The sequence below is a fragment of the Limulus polyphemus genome, unplaced genomic scaffold (genome assembly GCF_000517525.1).
Source record: "Limulus polyphemus unplaced genomic scaffold, Limulus_polyphemus-2.1.2 Scaffold254, whole genome shotgun sequence".
Lineage (NCBI taxonomy): Eukaryota > Metazoa > Arthropoda > Merostomata > Xiphosura > Limulidae > Limulus > Limulus polyphemus.
In genome coordinates, this window is record NW_013665864.1 from 58775 (window position 1) to 80778 (window position 22004).

At 34.5% G+C, this 22004-nt stretch overlaps 1 protein-coding gene across 1 annotated transcript in view; it reads right to left on the bottom strand.

Annotated features, from left to right (window-relative positions):
- Positions 1-10774, bottom strand: part of LOC106478834 — a 67099-nt gene extending 56325 nt beyond the window's left edge. Inside the window, exon 1 of the mRNA XM_013939408.2 lies at positions 10604-10774. Coding sequence (XP_013794862.2) covers positions 10604-10673 — 70 coding nt within the window. The 5' untranslated portion in view covers positions 10674-10774. The remainder of the gene's footprint in view (positions 1-10603) is intronic.
- Positions 10775-22004: the final 11230 nt, after the last annotated feature.

The window sequence follows — 22004 nt, forward strand, 5'->3', positions numbered from 1 at the left end:
TGCCGCCCTCTTTCTTTCTCCTATTAAAATTAAGAATCCTTCGGCAACTCCTGAAAATGAACAAAAACTTCAGCTAGTATGTAATAGGTTTAGATTTTTTTCGATACCCGTGGTGGGCAGAGCACAGATAGCCCATTGTGTAGCTTTGTGCTTAACTTCAAACAAACAAACACAAAAAATACTTAGGAAAATTACAGATAATTCTTTTCTTCTATTTATTTTCTTTTATTTCCAAAACTATTTTTGTGCACAATTTGAAAAAATGCATACATATTACATTTGAATTTACTAAAGACGGACTACATAATTCAGAACTGAGATTATATTGAACCTCTAGAGTATCTTTCTTAGCCTTTAGGCCAGGAAATGCCCAGTGGTAAGTGCGTTAGGACTTTGAATCCGAGGATTTTAAGCTCGTAGTCCTTTACCTTAAAAACGCGTTCCGCACTATGGGGTCGTGGGCGCATTATATGAGTGACGGTAAAATCCCACTATTCCGTCAGATACTCTAAGCCTAAGAGTTCGCGGTTAATGCTGTTGATAACCCGCTTCCCTCTAGTCTATCAATTCGGAATTAATAATGGCTATGCGCAGATAATCCTTTGTGTAGCTTTGCGTAAAAAGTCTGAAACAAACAAACTTTTGTTATCTCTTTGTTCTTTCGACACCTTTGTCATTTGAATTACTTTTAGTCTTCATAAAATTATGTTCTTGTGAAATATATATCTATTTGTTTTGTTATTTTTGATTATTAGCATAGAAAGTGTAATGACATTTCGTAAGAACGGATTGCTATTGCTTTTCACACTTTATTCTTAACTGAATAGATTTTAGTTTCCAGTGGGAAGAATATGTAGTAGTTGTCCACTACGCTAAGTAGCTCACTGTCTGCTAAGCATTTTACCAGATGCCAGAGCATACCTGACCTGCTGCGTTACAATACCCAAAAGCCCCCAGTGGCACATCGGTATGCCTGCAGACTTACAACGCTAGAAACTGAGTTTCGATACCCGTGGTGGGCAGACACACTTAGCCCATCGTGTAGTATTTTACTTAATTCCAAACCAACAATTCCCTAAAGTGCAAGTTTAAACACTGGTTACTTCAGTAATCTTTTAATACAATACTTTTTACAACACATAACTTTAAAGTAACAAAGTATGGGTTACCCTTAAGAATAACAAGTATAATGAGACATGTGATATTATGTTCTAATGCGTTAAGCATTTGAAATTATGAATACACCATTTTTGGTGTGTAAACGCTCAGAAACGAAAACTGTAAATAAGTACTGATGAGAAATGCGAAAATAATAAACTTTCATGTTAGTTTCTAGAGAATATAACTCTTTAACTCTTAGGTCAACGATTTTGACTTTGTGATGTTAGGCTATCTAATAAAATAATAAACATTCATGTTAGTTTCTAGAGAATATAACTCTTTAACTCTTAGGTCATTGATTTTGACTTTGTGATGATAGGCTATCTAATAAAATAATAAACGTTCATGTTAGTTTCTAGAGAATATAACTCTTTAACTCTTAGGTCATTGATTTTGACTTTGTGATGTTAGGCTATCTAATAAAATAATAAACGTTCATGTTAGTTTCTAGAGAATATAACTCTTTAACTCTTAGGTCATTGATTTTGACTTTGTGATGTTAGACTATCTACTACAATATTTTGAAAATATTTTTTGCACTTGGGTTATAATCTAAAATCAAAGAAACAACAATAAAAATATTAGTCTTATTTTGAGTTATCTATGTTTAAAATTATATTTGTTTTTAGATTTATAATGTCATAGACATGTGTGAAATGTTCTGGTGTATAAAACTACAAGTTTCCAAAGCGTTTTCATGTCATGACAACCTGACTTTATAAAGTCAAAAGACGTAACTTTGCTATTAACTAGGAATCTTAATTTAAAATAGTGTATTTCCTGTTGATTTTACTTTCCTGTGTTATTTATCTCCATTCACCAGATATATTCCTGCTTGGGGTATTGGAAGAGAGTGAAAGTTTATTATATATTACATGTTACATTATCTGTAGCTTTATATACAAATGCTAGCTGGTGAAAAAGTTTAGTGGTTGGTCACTGTGAGCCAACTATGTAAATATATATATATACATATACTGATTAATGGGATAACATTTCGGCTGATAAAAATGTGATAGCTTTCAGTTTCTTTACTAAATAGAGTAGCTTGGAGGACATTGGATTCAATTACGTTCATTCCAGTCTCGGGTTCGAATCTCCGCCCTACCAAGCATGCTCACCCTTTCAGCCGTGGGGGGCCTTATAATGTTACGGTCAGTCCCACTATTCGTTGGTAAAATATTAGCTCAAGAGTTGGCGGTAAGCATTCCTTCTAGTATTTCACTGCTAAATTAGGAATGGCTAGCGCAGATATCACTCGTGTAGCTTTGCGCAAAATTGGAACCAAATTCAAAACAAATTATTCCAGTCTTGTTCTTGTCAAGACAACATCTGGAAACTTGGAAGCCCAAATGTTACACAATTAATAAGTAATATACAGTATCACGTTAACTTAATATGATGTCATTAAAGGTATCTTGGCATGTTAAATCATAAATTATAAAGATTATATAATCTGAGTATTTAATTTTCAATGATTGTTTACTTCATCACTAAATTCCATTTCGAGAATAACATTTCGTTATGTCCACATGTTATTTCTTAATGACATTAATTTGTAAAGAAAATTATTTTGATGGAATGTTGGCGACTTTACATTGATAATTTTAATCTATACTTTTAAATTGTAATATCTATTGACATATATATACATCTTGTGTGTTTGATTTTAGTTTATAGTTTTTTTTTTTTTTAGAAATTCGTGTGTTTAAAAACTGAAAAAAAAACACAAAAAGTAACTGCTCAAACCTGAACAGGTTATTTGATTTGAAGAAATCATTCTTCAAATACCTAATTCATCAATTGTTCTGTATGGAGGGATAGAGTTTTAGGGAAAAATTAATACAATTATCAACCTTTTGCAACAGATGCTTAGACGCTATACGAAAGTTGGAATTTATTTCTGTTAACATTATAACAAATGGACATACCGCAATGACACTAACTCTAGATTTAAGAAATGCAATGTATCTCATACAAGCAATTCATTCATCTGTCTTGAGGTAATTTCCACTTGTGTATGACGTGTTTGCTAATCGTCTGAAGTGTTTAATGGACTACTCTCGTACTCATTCGTAAAGGAGCTAGTAATTTCATTCAGAAATAAACCTGACTTCTCACATACACTGAGCTACGCAGGAACAACATCTTAGAATGAGCTGCGCTTATAAAATTATGTCGGTCAAAACTGGCAGACGAAAGTTGAGCCTGTTAAATAAAACACAAGCTAAATGTTAATCTAGAAAAGGGTTTTATTGGACCAAAATATGCACGTGACAAAATTTAATGGAGAAGAAGCGCACGCTGTTGGAAAATAGGTGTATAAAATGAAAGACAAACCAAATAAAAACTAAGTCAGTCATTATAAACAAACGTACGTGATGTTGCTATATGTGGCGTAATTGGACCAAAATATGCACGTGACAAAATTTAATGGACAAGAAGCGCACGCTGTTGGAAAAGAGGTGTATAAAATGAAAGACAAACCAAATAAAAACTAAGTCAGTCATTATAAACAAACGTACGTGATGTTGCTATATGTGGTGTAATCCTTCTTATTTAAATTTTAATTATGCCATAAATATAATGTAATCATTTGTTCTTCTATATAATTTTGTCAATGTTTTTTTTTAATTTCTCTTCTGGCTTTTTACTGTACGTTTAATTTTTATCTTTGTTGAACATATTTCATCTTAGTGTTTTGAATTTTGTGTCCAAATTCACATTTTTTTCATTTGAACATCAACGACTAGGTTAATAAGGTGAGCCCCTTCATGTGATCAATTATTAGATATTAACAGCTACTTTTCCTACTCAAATTTACAACTGTTGATTTGCCTATTAAGTCTAAAGTTAATTAATATTTATGCATAATTCAATAGTTAACCTTTCCAAAAATATAATATCAAATTATTCATTTGCCTTTATCTAACTTTACAACTAGAAGTCCCCCGGTTAAACAGCGGTAAGTATGAAGAAATATTTTCGTGAGGGGGGACATGTATTTAGGGGATCAACTTTTACAACGTAAGTCAACAGACTAAAAGAATATGTGTTATGTGCGCTAAAACGCAAACACAAATTTAAAGTTTTAGTAAAAATTACTCAAAATATTTAGTTTAACTACGATGCTAAGTTTACATCAAAACACGTGAAACCTTCTGTGAAATGTAAGGGGGGGCAAATGCCCCCTCTTGCCTCTTCCTGCGGGCGCACTTGTACATAACCTTTACCCACCATATTTCCATCGTTTGATAAAACATCTTCTAGTGTAACATTCTATATTATTCTGGTTAACCTTAATAAATGCGAACAAGAAATTATTTTTGCGAAACAATAACATATTTAAAAGTTGCAAACGTGAATATTATAAACTAAAAATAACGTATCTGTTATAGAACTCGATAAAGTTCTTTACTTAAAATATAAAGAAACATAAGTGTACAAGGGGGGCTACCCCATCCCCCACCCCCCAGCTTGCAATACATAAGGCCATTTGGGCATATTTTCAGTTTTCATTCGGGTAGTAAAGGAAATAAGAGGTTTAGATGTACTGTTATCACCATTTTATAGAAGAGAACTAAGATTGCATTGTAGAATTCTGTGCAAATCCAAAATCTTCTGTAGAGTACACCTTCAATGTTGTATAAAGTTCACAGGGAAGTTTCCGGGGAAGACTAGCAGGCTGTAGGTGTTAATCACCAGATAAATGTTATCATCTAGAAAAAGAGTAGGTTTTGGTAACGCCTTGTAATTATGGACTGTTGGTATCCTTAACATATATTACCTCTCTGACTCTATAGTTATTACTCGTAAAGGTCATGTATAATTTAAAGTCAACCTGACCTTTCCAAAGACTTCCTAATCGGGTTTCGTTTGTTATATTTTTGTGGAAGCTCTCAGCTAGTTAGATAAGGTAATAATTATTCTGAATCGCAGCAAGTACATATTAAGATATTCACACGCACACTAACAAACTAACATTTTAAAGCATACGTTAGCACAGACAAGACTTACTTGAAGTAGTGTAACAGAACAATAGGGAACAACAGCCGTGGTAGTGACTGGGGAAACAATGTAGATTTCAGTAAATGAAACTTTTATTAATAGTTACAGATGCAAGTCATATACAAGTTGTAAATGCTCATATTTTGAAGTATATGGTTCATCCCCTAGTCTAACTCTAACCATATTATAAAGGTATTAGAATTTGTTTAGTTTAGTTCTTATCAGGCTGTTGCTAAGAGTCTCAGTTTTAGGTAATAAATGGAAAATCAGAAAGATGTTCTACAATTAGATATGGAGAGGGAAGTGTATTAATCTAATGGTTGCTTACAGATTAACATATGCAGAAAATTCATCATATGTTTTTATGGATGACTTTCATTTACTACTAAGTAGTTAACGTGTGGAAATATCAAAACAGAAAATGGAGTGATCATGATAAACCATTGTTGAACTGAACATTGGAACGAGGAATCAAATGAGGCTTGGAATGGCAAATCTGAAATAGTTTTATCACTTAAAATATAGGAAGAACATAATAAAATGACGTTCAGTCTGCAGTAAAAGTAGGTTATTTTCAGATTAGTATCACAGAAAATGTGGAGTGGAATATCAAGGTAATTCCGTGCATGAAACTGAGAACTGCATAACCACTATATAATCTCAATACAATTTCTGTTTGTCTCTTTCTGTCTAAATCTTAAATCTTCAAATTCTCTGTATACTTGAACTTTCTCCAAAACCTCTTATACTTACCAAAAATATATTATAAATTGTATACATAGTTCTCTCCTCCCGGATACACAACCCATCCAAATGATTAAGGGTCACTCTCATATTAATAAGAGGTGGGTCAGGCCCCCAGTCAGTCACATGGTTTGCAGCTAGAACAGAAGCACTGCTGCTCTTCATAATATCATTCATGGTACAATAATCTCTTCTAAAGAAAAAACATATGGGGCGACCTTGGCCCTCAGGCAGTCAAATGAATAATCAAGACTAGAGAAACTTAGATGTTCCCTTTTTATCATCTAATGGGTATAACATGTATGATATGGTTGCATAACACAACTGTATCATCTAATGGGTGTAACATGTATGATATGGTTGCATAACACAACTGCTAGTACAAAATGTTGAACGAGGCACAAAACACAGTAATCAAGGCTCATCTAATGGGTGTAACATGTATGATATGGTTGCATAACACAATTGCTAGTACAAAATGTTGAACGAGGCACAAAACACAGTAATTAAGGCTCATCTAATGGGTATAACATGTATGATATGGTTGCATAACACAACTGATAGTACAAAATGTTGAACGAGGCACAAAACACAGTAATTAAGGCATCACAAGTTTTATCTGGAATAACTAATTTGGAGAAATTATAACAATTTCTCATCCTATATGTCTAAAGCTTTCCAGGTTAGTTCGATTTTGAATAAGCTGATTTATCTTTCGTAGTTTTGTAAATGCACATTCGTTTATGAAACATGCACAGTTTAAGAGAGTCATTCATGGTACATCTAGTACCAATTATATTCGAAAAGCTTCTTTTATTAATAAATGATATGGTGTACCAGTAATGGTTGAAAATGGACGACACGCAATAAAAGTTCCTTTTTATGTATTAAATGGTATTTATCTACTGTTTTGCACAATTATTTTGTGGATTGGTAAAGGAGAAAAATATTTTGAGGGATTTATACATATATTTGTTCTAACAGATAAGTTTACTTTATTTCCCAGTCTTTCAAAAGTGTGATGTGCTTTAAACAATTCAAACAACTTACTATAAACTTCGAAATCTCCATTAGAATTGTGAAAATATAATTACGATTGTTCATAAGTTAACGTTGAATTTTGCAGTTTTGCAGGACTGAAACCTATCAAGCCCAGTTCTGTTTCAAGGAAGTCTTTTGGCGCGAGTGTATTGATCTGTATAAAACGTCAACTGTACCAAAGCCACATAATCAGGCCTGCCACGACGATCGTGCGTACACAAAAATAGTTGCTACATGAAGAATGTCGTCAGTAGCTACGACGTGTCATTACGAGATACTCTTAATGTAGACGAAATACGTGGTAATAGAATTATGAAAAATCACACGCCTATATAACATTTTTAATATTTTCATACTATCTGTAGAATACCATAACAGAAACAAGATAGTCCCAGTACTTGTAAATAAAGTAGAATCACACGGATAAAAAAATCACTACTTGAGCATTTTGGGTTTTAGCTGTCTAAGAAAGACTGTCTTCTAAAAAAACTCTAGAGATATCGTCTTTTTTTAAATGTGACTAGAGCACTATAGTATATGTTATTTTTTCGATAAGGCTGCAATTACTATAGGTCCTTAAAATGATAAAAACGGGAAGTGGGAGTTAGGGCCAAGGAGAGAGGGAATACTTCAGGGAGGAGGATATTTGACTGCGTTGTTTTTTAATAACTGGGGCGAAAGAGTATATTTTGATGCTTTCTTTCAGAAGTTTTTAAGATCTTTTTCGTGTTTATCAGTCCATTTATTTCTAAAAAAAGATTTAAAATTTTTCAGTAATTTCTATTTTATTTGAAGTAAAACTCGATAAAATACTTAATTGGCGTGTAAAATTATGATATTTAACACTATGCAAAATACTTTTAAATGAAAATTGAAACGAGGGTTGTCTCAATTTAAAGCTAGAAGGTACTAAGGGCATGGATCTGAAAAAGGGACCGTCACGATATTAACTGGATATTTGATCACTCTAAGCGTAAGGCATTCGTTATTTTTGTCCTTTAAATTAAATCAATGTTCTTTACCAGGAAACTAATTACCTGTGTATTCACTTTCAAGTTTTCGATGCTTGATTTAAACTAGACTTTTTTATATATTTATATAAAATTGGATGAAAATGTCAAAGGTGTTGACAAAAAAAAAGAGCATCAGAGAGTCATCCGCTGGTGATTAATTTTAACAAAGAAATAATTACTGAGTCGTGTACTAATGTTACAGACGCATTGCGTAGGACGTCACCACTTCTGTGGTCGCCATGACGGATTGCTAGTCAGAAGAAAGGGTATACTTCATTAATCGAACAATCTACCTAACAAACAGTAAGTAAATTATAAAAATCTGTACTGTGACTGGTTTTTACCAAGTATGTGTAGTAAAAATAAACATGCTATCATTATATACTTGCGACCAAGTATTTGCACCACAAATCTGGACTGTGATGACCTTTAAACTTCATCCGCAACAATATTTTATTAAAATCATATTTTTTCGGATAAGCGATGCATTATTAATCCTACAAGCAAATCCAACATATTACCATCCTACTCTGAACGATGAACTACAATACCCATAAGGAAATCCAACATATTACCATCCTACTCTGAACGATGAACTACAATATCCATAAGGAAATCCAACATATTACCATCCTACTCTGAACAAAGAACTACAAAATACCATAGGCAAATCCAACATATCACCATCCTACTCTGAACAAGGAACTACAATTACCATAGGCAAATCCAACATATCACCATCCTACTCTGAACAAGGAACTACAATTACCATAGGCAAATCCAACATATCACCATCCTACTCTGAACAAGGAACTACAATTACCAAAGGCAAATCCAACATATTGCCATCCTACTCTGAACAAGGAACTACAATATCCATAAGCAAATCCAACATATTATCATCCTACTCTGAACAAGGAACTACAATTACCATAGGCAAATCCAACATATTACCATCCTACTCTGAGCAAGGAACTACAATAACCATAGGCAAATCCAACATATCACCATCCTACTCTGAACAAGGAACTACAATAACCATAGGCAAATCCAACATATTACCATCCTACTCTGAACAAAGAACTACAATAACCATAGGCAAATCCAACATATTACCATCCTACTCTGAACAAGGAACTACAATTGCCATAGGCAAATCCAACATATTACCATCCTACTCTGAACAAGGAATTACAATTGCCATAGGCAAATCCAACATATTACCATTCTACTCTGAACAAGGAACTACAATAATCATAGGCAAATCCAACATATTACCATCCTACTCTGAACAAGGAACTACAATTGCCATAGGCAAATCCAACATATTACCATTCTACTCTGAAGAGAAAACCCTTACACATGTAAAAGTATACAAATATCAAGAAGCGCCGAATAAATGAAAACTTGGTAATTTAATAATATAGCAAATTCATCACGACAGTGAGGAAAAATGATGGAATTCGAAACCAAAGATAAGTGTGGTCAAATTAAACATGGGCTAACAGTATACACCTTTCTCAAAGTTGCATGGAACACCAATTTGTAGTTGAAAAACTAAAAAGTGTAGACTACCGTACTGAGACTAAAGTTGCCTCTTCAGGCACTATTCTATAAGGTTATCACATTCGACCGGTGAATAATGTCGTGACCCAACAGCACTAAATCTAAACTTTTTCAGGCTTTCATGTTAAATCGGCTGAGTGAAAATAGCAGATATAAAATTGGCTAATCGTGCCTTGAGAGATAATATTGGGAAAATTCTTAATACTGTTCAGTCATTTCCCTCGTGGATTCTCGTGAGGATAAGTATCGATCGCCTGGGGTTTCACTAAATATATGTTTCTATATCTGCAGTGTTGAAAAAAAAAATCAACCTATCTTGTCTATTTAGTCATATTTACTAACAAGCATCGTTTTATTTCCAGATAACGTTATCAATAATTACACATTAATAACTTTTCATTTAGAGCTGATTTTGTTGCACTCCTAATCAAGAGTTATATGAAATCCAAGATGGCGGATGAAATGTGTTCACACAAATTTTGAAGTAATTACTTTGGACCTATTGTTTTAGTTTACTTTTTCTAATCGTGCCATCTTCCCCAATATGTTAAAGTAAGTAGAATTATAAGAATCACGTGACACAGAATTTGGGAACCTCTCAGCAAACCTTTTTTATGCAAAGTTTGATTACCTACACTTTGGTCTACTCTAAACTCACTAGCGTTGCTATATTTATATACCTCAATGCTGTTTATACATTCTATACAGCAATTTTTAGATATTCTCTCACGTCTGAATGTTAGTGTCAATTTTGTAAAATTGGGAAGTGTTTTATTGTAACGTACTTTAATATTGGAAAAACTTAAAATGGGTATCAGCACAATGTATACATCGTACACATTATTTATATTTTACAATGAAGGCTGAGAATTCTACATTAACTGTATCCAATTAGCTGTTCAAAACATTTATATTTTGTGCTTTTGCTGAAACATTTCAAGTTTTTATATGATATTTGGAACTACATTCTGTTAAAACCCCGTATACTGGCAATATAAATGCTCCATATTAAGATTGTCGGTTTTTGTACTGGGATAGCAAAAGGCATGCATAAAAATAATCAAACTCACCTGATGTTAACATTAAGATCAAATGCATCAGAAGTGTTCTCCAAGAAAAATCCATTTTAAACAGTAACATTCTTTCGCTTACGTTTCCGGACTGACGAAAGCTTCTATAGAAATTAACCTCCCACCCAACTCTCAATGGACGCCGTAACTAGGCAGCACAGCTCCAAGAGCCACTCCTTGCTGTGCGGATGAACACTGACATTCGTTTAGTAACACGCTCTATAAGATCAATACGCACGAGAAATAAGACCCTCCATATTGTCTCTGTTGGGATAGTGAATTTTGAATCGACAAGTGTGCTAACAACAAAAGTCTAATCTAAGTATGCCTGGTATATTTTTATAAAATATTGTTCATCATAGTAGATTTAGAAGTGTCACCGAAACGTTCTGAAAACAAATGTTTCATAATTAACTTAACAGAAATTTAGTTTTAAAAGGAGGGTATCTATCTACTCCGACTGAACGAGTAAAACCAGAATTATTAATTATGCTTTGATAGATAGTTTAGGTAGTGTAATCGGATTGAGTTGACTGTGAAATGGGCGGCAACTGCTTATTAGATAAACACTTGTGGGAATATATTAGTGGCTATACGATCTACTTATGCAGCTCAAGTGTAGAGGACGACGTTTCAAAATAATTCCGCCTTTCGTCTTCATGTTTATTAAACTGCAAATGTATATCATTTTTATAACGTAAACACTATTTGATAAGATCGTATCATTTTTAACTGTGTAAGACATCCATAATAAAATATCACAATCACACTAAGGACACTCATTTCAGGGGGTTCACAAGTAACGCGATTTAAATCGTATTGTTACTAATCTAAGAACCGAAATTAGGTAATTATAAGATAACAAACCAAAAAACAACTCTCGTCCAGGGCGCCAACAGAAATTAGATAACTATATACACTGGAAGTATGAGGATATCGCCCCCAGCGGAGGTTTGGAGGCTGAGCCCCATAATCATCGATTTAATCTCGTTCACACCATAACAGTAGTTGCTCATACAATTTGATAATATAAATAGCGTCTGAACCATTAATCTATCTATCGTATCTCAGCCGAACTGATGAACCCTAATATTGGATGAAAGACCTTGTAGGCACTGGATATAGCAGATATAGTGAAGTTGACACATTATTATATGTTCCTCTTCACTTTCGTTCGTAACTTCTTAGAACTGAGATGCGTTAAGTTTGTTTTGTAGTAAAGAAGCGATATTCACGAAAGGAAAGAAATTCATTCACTTCGAATTTAATAAGTGACAAGAAAAACAACACCTTAACGTGTCTTATTATCTAACTATTGTTATAGAGGATAAATATGAATATAAAGCAAGTTGCATTGGCGTTGTGATGCAAAATTATAATAGTTTAGCATAAAATACAAATGTATGTACTTTATTTTGTTATAAAATTTAAGTGAATTTACAATGAAAGCAAAGCAGAAAATATTTTTATGAGCAGTTTCGTTGGTGGTTGTTAAGCATAAAGCTACAGAATGGACTATCTGTACCCTGCCCATCCCAGGTATCGAAACCCGATTTTTAGCGTTGTAAAACTCAACTGAAAAATATAGTAGGTATAGATCTAGTTAAACAATAAAAAATGAACCAAAAAAAACGACAAATGGAACAACCTTATTTTGCGAATTTTCCAACGTTTGTTTTCGCTTTATAAGTAACCTTTAGATATGCACAATTTATGATATTTATTTTCACTTAATAATTGTACTCTAAATTGTGATATTTGAGGTATAAAATCATAAAATCAGTCGACGTTTTCAAATTGATTTCTTATTCTGCTCTGTTTTCATGAATTTACGGGACAAGACTGATCAAATAATCACCTTAAATACGTAAAATTAACGTATTAAATAAAGAGAAACGAAAATGTTACTGGATTTCTTTTTAGGTGTTATTGCACCTACTACAAATTGAATTAAGTTATTTGTGCATTTTTTCACCGTACGTAAAAGACATCTACATACAAATAATCCCTACTTGCTGTAACATCAGAGCCAATGAAGAAGTTACGGTGAGAGTGGCTCTTTCTGCGCAGACATAAACTGAAACAAAGCACGTCATCGCGACGTCACATATTGATTCGTGCTGTACATCGAAAGGTTACGTCGCCGTTGAAGCAGCAGTTGATTTCGTAGGACTACCAATTAGAATACAGAATCTGAAAGAGAAATAATTGTCTCATAATGGCGACAAGTGGAGTACATGATTGACACAGTGGGTGAACTTGTATCGGCAATGTATAGTTACTATATCCCCTAACCTTGCATTTTCGTATTCTATTTTGATAAACAGCTCAGACAAGAATGAGGAAAAGTTATTTAAAATTGGTTCTACTTTGTTATAAGAAGTATACAACTTTTATCCCATTATATGTAATTGGATAAGCACCTCTTTCTTCTTTGACTCAGTAATACTAACGATTCATCTAGAAGAAGAGTTATAAACACTCATTTTTAGCCCTAAAAAGGGGTGTCATTTGTTGTTATACTCTCCTGACTTACCCATGTCTATACGCAAAGCTCATTTTGAGTGCAGCTGTTGGTACTGCTATAGAACTGTTCCTTCTCAGCTTCAAGATAGTCTGGAACAAGTTATTGTTTATACCTAATAGTTCTGATCAAAACAACCACTGCACTACGAAAAATAAACTTCTGATGCAAGTGATTTTCGTGAAATGCTTAAGACACTATCAGTATATGCTACAATTTTACTTAAATATTGATTATGCTTTCTTGGAGTGGTCAGCCAGTTTCCAGGAATTTAAAGACATAATACCTTAATGTTTGACAACTCTATAACAGTATGTTTTCATCACTAAAGATAAAATAGATGCTAGTTATTCAAACACTGATGAATTGCTAGCCAAACAACGTCTATTCATATAGTGGCCAAATTTATCACATTTTAGTACCAAAGGTAGTGTTACAAATGCGGTAATCCCGCAAGTGTACAGACATGTATAGTTATAAAGCCACGTAAATTTATCGTGAGTTTTAGTTTGATTAATGAAAAATATGCCCTTCAACATTTGATATTTAAAAATTTATTTCAGGTTGGATGCATTACACGAAGATAAGATGGTATCACAAAGTATTTCTATGGAACCAATAAGTCTACTTTGTTCCTGATTTATCTGTGTCAACTCACATTGCTGTGTGTAGTATGGTATTCCTGGAAAATTTTCCCCGCAGATGAATCACTTAGGCCCCCTAACTGGAGTTCCAGAGAATACTGGACAAAGAGTATATTGATGTCTCCCATACACAACTTTTGTTGTCATAGAAGAAAGATTCAACACCAATGGAAGAACAAGTGCACGAACAAATAACAACACCATACAATCACAAGAACAAAACAAGGGAAAACATTTATTGGAGTGTGTCACAATTGATAAGAGAAGTGTGAAGTCTTTATTCAAAAGCTCTTACAAGTTTGGTGTGTTTCTCTCCCCCCACCCCTAAAAGTTAAACCAAAAAACATCGACTCAGAATCAAAGTGAAATCCCAAGTTAACGTTCAGTAAAGTCCAAAAGATAAAGCTAAAAACGTTGAAAGAAAACCATATCTGCTTTAAGTAAATGCTACACTTGAAAGTGAACCAAAAACGGGATCATAAGAAGTTAAACCTATGTTACCATTGCTCAAACAAAGCAAAGTAACCTCAAATATAACCTTGCTAATGCCAACTTCAAAATTGAAGTTAAGCACTACCAGGTGCTATACTTCCGTGTTTCACTATATTGAATTAAATGGTCTAAAGTTATATTTGAAACACAAACTAAAACTTAGAACAACAGAAATTAGAAAAGTTCTGAAAAATATTTTAGTTTACTGAAACAACAAAAGTTATTATTAGAAATATTCTTAGAGCAATTCGGAAACTTTCTAAGTCTCTCTTGTATGGGCAAACCTGGGTTCAAATACAAAAAACAAAATACACAAACGAAAAACCGCATCTCCTATTATAGATCCATGTCCATTAGAAGCTGAGCTTTAGGACACAGATGTCCTGACCCTTATTTGATTCGTTGACAGTAAAGATATTTCTATATTTCTAAATGTCACATGCTATCTTCTCTGCAAGAAAGTTGGTTAATTGTCATTTAGTGATCCACATCTTGCATGCTTTTAAAACAGGGGAAGTTAAAGCGTCCCTTGAGCTAATCTCTGCATCCAAACTCAATAAATTTGAAAATGTTTATATCTTAATCTAAGGGATAGCTGACAAATAGCACTGTCCTTTACTATAGTAGTAGTTATTACTTCAGAGCAACTGCCAAAGTAACACCAGGCATACATAATTTCAACAATGAGACAGGAAACAGTGATGATAATTGACTCATTGTATGCTTAACTTTCATAATATTTTATTATGATAGGTTAATTAGCATAACTTATGTCAGTTAGTCAAGATCAAAGAGAAATAATTCACACCAAGCATGAAAATTTGCATTAGTTAAGAAACTGGGTGATTGATTTTGGCTTTAGTAGCAAAAAATATTGAGCTGTATATGCCTAAAAAGTGAGATTAAATGTAAAAATCTTTAAAAAGTAAATTTAAAGTTCACATTTCTTTTAAACAAGTTTAAAACATGAAAGATGAAGCAATCAATTTCATTTATGGATGAATTATTAGTGTGTGTTAGCATCTGGTAAATTTCTGTGTGAGATTGTAGTCGAACAGACATTGGTAGTAGTTGTTGTGTTAGTGGATACAAGTTGAGTGAAAGTGTTCTACATTCAAGGATAACACTTTTTTTTTAATGTGTCAGTATCTACCAATTAACTTATTATATGACTGTTATTACCTAAGTAAACGAATCCAATTATATTCCTGACCAAGCCTGTTGGAATTCCAGTAAATTATAGTTAAGGTACTTCCAGTGGTACTATATAATGAACTTTGTGAAGTATTCTTTTACTGTGTGCTTTGATTTACACGTATGGTCTAAAGAGAACTTGGAAACTGGTCCATAGGTCTTTTGGTGGACATAAAGATAAAGTGGATGTGAGAAAGAAGGATTATAATGTTTTTCTGTACTTCATAAATGGGAAATTAAATTGGCCAATTTTCTTTAAGAATTCAAATCTGATGGCATGACTGGAGGATTTGACTAAATACTTTCAGGAATGTTAACAATTTTCTCCTGAAGCATGTTGTTGAATTGTTTTCAGCTAGATCTCAAATGGTTCTACGTTGTAAGTTGGCATCATCTTATTTTGTTATTTTTTGAAAGGGGATATTTCTTATTTCAGTGCTATATATTACTTCCTAGAGATTTGATTCAATGGGCTGAAAACACAAAGATTTTTTTGGAAATTTAGGAGAAGTTTGACAAGTTCTTTCTCTTGTGGCAAAGACAGGTTAAATTCACTCATGTTCATCGGCTTTTATAAGTGTTCTGAGAGCTGAAACACTCTTATATCAGCCTTTTATATGACTATAGATGTGAATATGCTTGCGAATCTGCTAAATCTTTCTCATTAGCTATTTTTATCTTCAGACAAATAATTTGTTGCAGTAGAAATGGGCCATTGTTACACAACATTACTTATTCAAATCAGTAATTTGATTCTAAGTCAATGTGCATAAGTTGCCTTTGCTGTAGTTTTGTCCTTAGTCGGCCTAAAGACAAGTACCAACTGACGACATTTTGGTAAGACAGTTGTTGTTTATTATTAAGCACAAAGCTACAGAAAGGGCTATCTGTGCTCTGCCCACCACGGGTATCGAAACTCGGTTTCTAGCAGTATAAGTCCGCAGACATACCACTGTGCCACTGGGGGGCTGGTAAGACAGATGTAAACGTTTTGTAATCAAATACTACATTGAAAATTATTTATAAAAGGTTAATTATGTATTGTTATACTTGAAATTTCTCTTTAAAAATATGAAGTCAAATATTAAGTGGTACTTGAATAATGTTGACCATATTACAATACCAAATGCATAACCAATTTATTGAATAATTACATTTAAACTTCAAAAATTAGTTTAGTTTCTTCTATGGTTTAATGGTTAGTGTGCTTGACTGTGAATCTGAGAGTCTATGGTTCAATTTCAGTTAAATAATGAAAATTAAATAAAACAACAGTGAGAGGAAAATGACCATGCCTGGAGTATTCTATTCCATGGTCACCATTTCCAAGTATTGGTGTATTTCGACGTTTGATACTTCATTTGTTGTCTGATAAATTTTTAGGGTGTATGGGTCCTTTTTTATATAGAAGGCATTACAAAGTTTGCTACTCTTCCATGTCTGTTAAGAAATTACATTCTGGGGATATCTTGGTGGAAACATCTGATTACAAGGTAGTGATCTTCTCTTGTAGCCTGAGTCTATTAGGGATATAGCTATTAAGGTTACACCCCATGCTACTCTAAATTCCTTGAAAGAAGTGATCATTGAGAGAGATTTTCTTAACATCCCCAAGTCAGAGATTCTTGCTGGTTTCTACAGCCAAAAAGGTCTGGTTGTGTGACGAATAGTCACTTATTTACATCATCATTTCACCTGCCTCAGTAAAGGCAGGTTATCTGAATAATAAGGTAAAGCCCTATATTCCAAACCTTCGCTGATGTTTATAATGCCAGTGGTTTGGACACTCTAAGACATCTTGTTGTTGTACTTTATGTGTACTCATTGTGGTGGAAAAGGCAACGATGGCTTTAAGTGTCAGTAAGACCCACATTGTATTATCTGTAATGGTTCTCACTCCTCTTATTTTTGCTCGTGCCTTAAATGGATGGAAGAGAAAGAGGTACAGTGATTAAGGACTGTTAACAATATTTCTTATCCTGTGGCATGGAATTTGTTGTCCCTTCTTCCAACTTGAACATATGCTGCTGCATTATATTCCACTGTTACAATTGGAGGGCAAAGAGATCTTTCCATACCTACCACTGAGTCCTTCTACACCCACATCAAAAGACTTCTACCTTTCACGGGTAGGCTGATTAACAAGTGTACATCTTCTTCAATTTCTGTCTTTACTGCAGAATCCAATGAACACTCAAAACCAACTCCATCGGCCCCGACAAGCAAAAACCATCATTTGGTCATGCATTCACTCACTCGAATCACACTCGCCTGACAAGGACTTGCCCCATTGATCCAGGGCAGTATTCATAAAGGTTGATCGACCTCTTTTTAATAAACAGAGATAATTTGGTTATAATTGTTGACAAAAAAGAACTCTAATATATCAACGTGACTTGGACAGCCACACTCCGAAGTATTTTCCTCAACTGAAAAAATCATGTTAATGATCTGAGAGTCGCAGGTTCGAATCCCCGTCCCACCAAACATACTCGCCCTTTCAGCTGTGGGGGCGTTATAATTTGACGGTCAATCTCAAAATTCGTTGGTAAAAGAGTAGCCCAAGAGTTGGCGGTGGGTGGTGATGACTAGCTGCCTTCCTTCTAGTCTTACACTGATAAATTAGGGACGGATAGCTTTGCGCGAAATTCAAAACAAACAAACTTCATAATCTGAAAATTCACGAGGAACCGAAACTACAGAATTTGAAAGTTTCTCAGAGATACCCCCAGTGGCCCAGCGGTATGTCTGCGGACTTACAACGCTAGAAACCGGGTTTCGATACCCGTGATGGGCAAAGCACAGATAGCCCATTGTGTAGCTTTGTGCTAAATTCCAAACCAACAAAAAACTGTTTTCAGAGATTATAACTGCTGCAGCAGCAACTTTTCATCAAGATTTTCGGACTTTAGGAATTCGAAGATACAGTAAAATTTCTGAAATATCCTGATACTGTACTGCTGGAAAACTTGAAGCTCCATGTGTTTGATTGGATTGTATTAAGTAATTTTGAAGTGAAATTAACTGAACTTAAGGCTAGCTTAATTTGGAAAGAATAGTTTGTTGAACTGAGAAAGAACATTGAAAAAATGGAATGTCAATGTTTAGTCATGTCTACATCAAATGTAAAAGTTGAGAATGAGGTTACTAAAGCTTGGAACAGTTTGCCAGTAACGTATTCTACACTGAAATAATTTTAAGTGACAAATTTAACAATTTTTTCATCTACTATACCTATGAAAGGTTGTTTTCCACTATGAACCACGTGAAGTCTGATTTAAGGAATAGATTTACAGATGAAAGCAATGCTGCCTGCATTACTTTGATGAGAACTAGTTATCAACTTAGCATTAAAACATTATCATCAATGATATAACATCAAATTTCACACTAACTTAGTAACAATATTATACTTGTAACAAATAATGTAATTTGCAATAGTTAAAATATTGATTTTTTTCATGCGTTTTGGCACTTGGCCCTAAAAGCAAGGTTCACCATCCCTGGTTTAGTGGGAAGTTTATCTCTCATGGTTTTTTTAATCTTGCATTTCAATGACCCAAAAGTGGTTGATTTACAGGGTTTGCCAACACCAATGGGGAGTGCTTTTCTCCCCCATTCCAGCACTTACAACATTTCCCCTGCCTTTTTGGCCATCAAGTTATCGAATGAAAGGTCATTGCCCTATTTTTGAGTTAATATGCTTTATCACTATAATCGACCATTCACGCTGGTGAAACATAAGATCAATTTACATCAGTCTGGCAGTACCTCAGCTGGACCTGATGATATTTATTATGATATGCTGTGTCATCTTTCTCCTACCTTGCTCTTCTTCTGGTTGTTTTTAACCAGATTTGGCAGGAGGAGGATTTCCAGATGCTTGACATAGGGCTATTCTCACTCCTTGTCATGTCTTTGCAAGGTTTTCGACAGGATTGTCAATGCTCGTGTTCTTTGATTCCTGGAATCAAACAACCTCTTCTCGCCAATCCAGTGTAGTTTCCATAGACAGCACTCCACCATGGACTACCTTATTTGACTTGAAACGTTTATCAGAGAAGCCCTTCTCAAGAGGAACATCTTATTTCGACCTTTTGTGATCTTGAGAAAGCTTACGATACTATGTGAAGATTTGGAATATTACAGAGCCTCCATCCCTATGGGTTGCATGGCCGTTTGCCCATTATTATTCATTCCAAGTCCATGTGAGATCAACATTGTCCCAATCCTTCACATAGGAACTTGGAATCTCTCAGGGTTGTGTCATGAGTGTTACACTTTTCAGTATTATGATCAGTGCTATCAGTGAACAACTTTCTCCTACAATTACAAACAGCCTTTATTTCAATGTATTTCACATTTTGTTGGGTTTTGAATATGAGGTTTATTTAACAGCAGTTCCAGACTCTCCTCATTCCTTGTTGGGGGTGTACCACAGCAAACCGTTTCTTACTCTCATTATATAATTTTGCTGGCAATTGTCATTGCACCCTAATCAAGAGCTCTATCTTAGTGATCCTGTTATTCCCGTGGTGGCTGAGACAAAATTCTTATGACTTCTCTTTAACTATAGGCTGATATTTGTTCCACACATTAAACAACCTCTTGTCTAGTGTACAAGGGAATTGAACATTTTCCATGGCCTCTCTTGAACTTCTTGGGGAGCGGTTACATATTATATTTCATGCAAAGCTACACGAGGCCCTAATTTAGCAGTGAAAGACTAGAGGGAAGAATTCGAACCCGCGACCCTCAGAATGTGAGTCAAGCACCCTAACCACCTGGCTAAGCCAGGCCCAAGAACTTCGACTCTGAACAAGGGTTTTCAGCATTTCTCCACTCTAGAGCCTATACACTGAGTCCTATGAACCTGCACTTCACCTCAAATGTTTACAACTTTCGTTGCAATATGCCCTAAAGCTCCAATACTCTTCCAGTTCTTTTGGACATTCAAAAAAGTCTGGTTCATTTTTTGTTGTCATCCATGTCTGTTCTGTTTTCGTGGATTCCTTGCCAGGTTGATATTCGAGAAGGAACAAGCTTGTTGACACTGCAGCTAAATCTATCTGCTCTGGCATTGTCACTGCCCTTCCTATCCCTTATGTGGACTTCAGGCCTGTCATCAAAGCAGGACTTCACACCAGTTATTAGTAGATTTGGGGTGAGAAACTGAAGAACAAACTTTTTCAGATAAAGCCTGTTGTTGTTGTTAGGCCATCTAGTTTCCATAGGAATTGGAGAGAGGAAGTTGTCTTGTCTCTGCTCTACATTGGCCACATTCATAACTCATTGATTTCTTTTACAAGGGACTGGTCCAACAATGTCTGGCCTTTGTGACGCTCAACTCACAAGTTTCTCAAAAAATTTTAATTTCATGCCATTGCTATGATTGCAGCAAAAAATTGAACCTAATACACCAATGATCATTTGTACCAAAATATTCCCTAACTTCCACCCTCTCGATCATTTCAGTATTTAACAATAAATCTAAAATAACATTGTTTCTTGTAGGTTTCTTGACTCTAGTATTTCCCAATCTATATGCCTGAAACTAAATCACCCATAATTATGACTTCATTAACAGCTGAAATCTTAATCTCATTGTACAGTTTCTCACTAATTTCATCAGTATTATCTGGTGGTCTATAACAACTTCCCACTGTTAGCCTTTTCTCTTTATATCCACTAATAGAAACCCAAATGGATTCATTCTCCTTGTTATTATCTTCGACATCCTCAACTTCAACAGGATGTAACATTTTACATATAAAGCCACTCCTCCCCTCTCTTGAGTACTCTATCCCTATTAAAAAAGTCTGTATAACTGTATTTCAAAGAAATTTCTATCATCAAAATCATCTACGTTTAACCATTTTTGAATTATTCCCATTATATCAAAATCCACTATTCCTACCAGTGCTCTAAAGTCACCTATTTTATTTCTTTTACATCTAGTACTACAATAGTAACAATTATAAACCTACCCTTATAACTACGTCTATACTCATTTCCTATGCTAAACCTTTATCTGCCTCTTATTCTTTTTATATTTAGTTTATCCTGGCCCTCACCAATGTCTAGTCCTAGTTTAAACTTCCTTTACAGCTGAGGTAATAGCCCTAGCAAACAAGCCAGCCCCTATCATATTTAAATGTAAATCATCTATTTCAAAAAGCTCCCTTCTCCCATTGAACTGATTCCACAAGTCCAATCAGCCTATCTGCTCCTCCTAAGCCTAGCATTTAGCCCTAGTGACCTACTCATAATTTCATCCCCACAAGTAATTCTCAGCAGTATTCCTGACATAATTAATTTTTGGCCTTTTTTTAAATGCCTTTAAGTCCCTAGTACTTATTGATTAGCTCTTCTGACCTACCTTTCCCTACATCATTAGCCCTACGTGCATAACAAAAACTGCGTCTCTGCTAGCTCCCTTTATGATATCTCCTGCTCTGTCAGTTATATCCCCCACCTGTGCTCTTGGGTAGCACAATCTAATTCTTTTCTCCCTATTTACCCCACAGACTATTCTATCCACATGCCT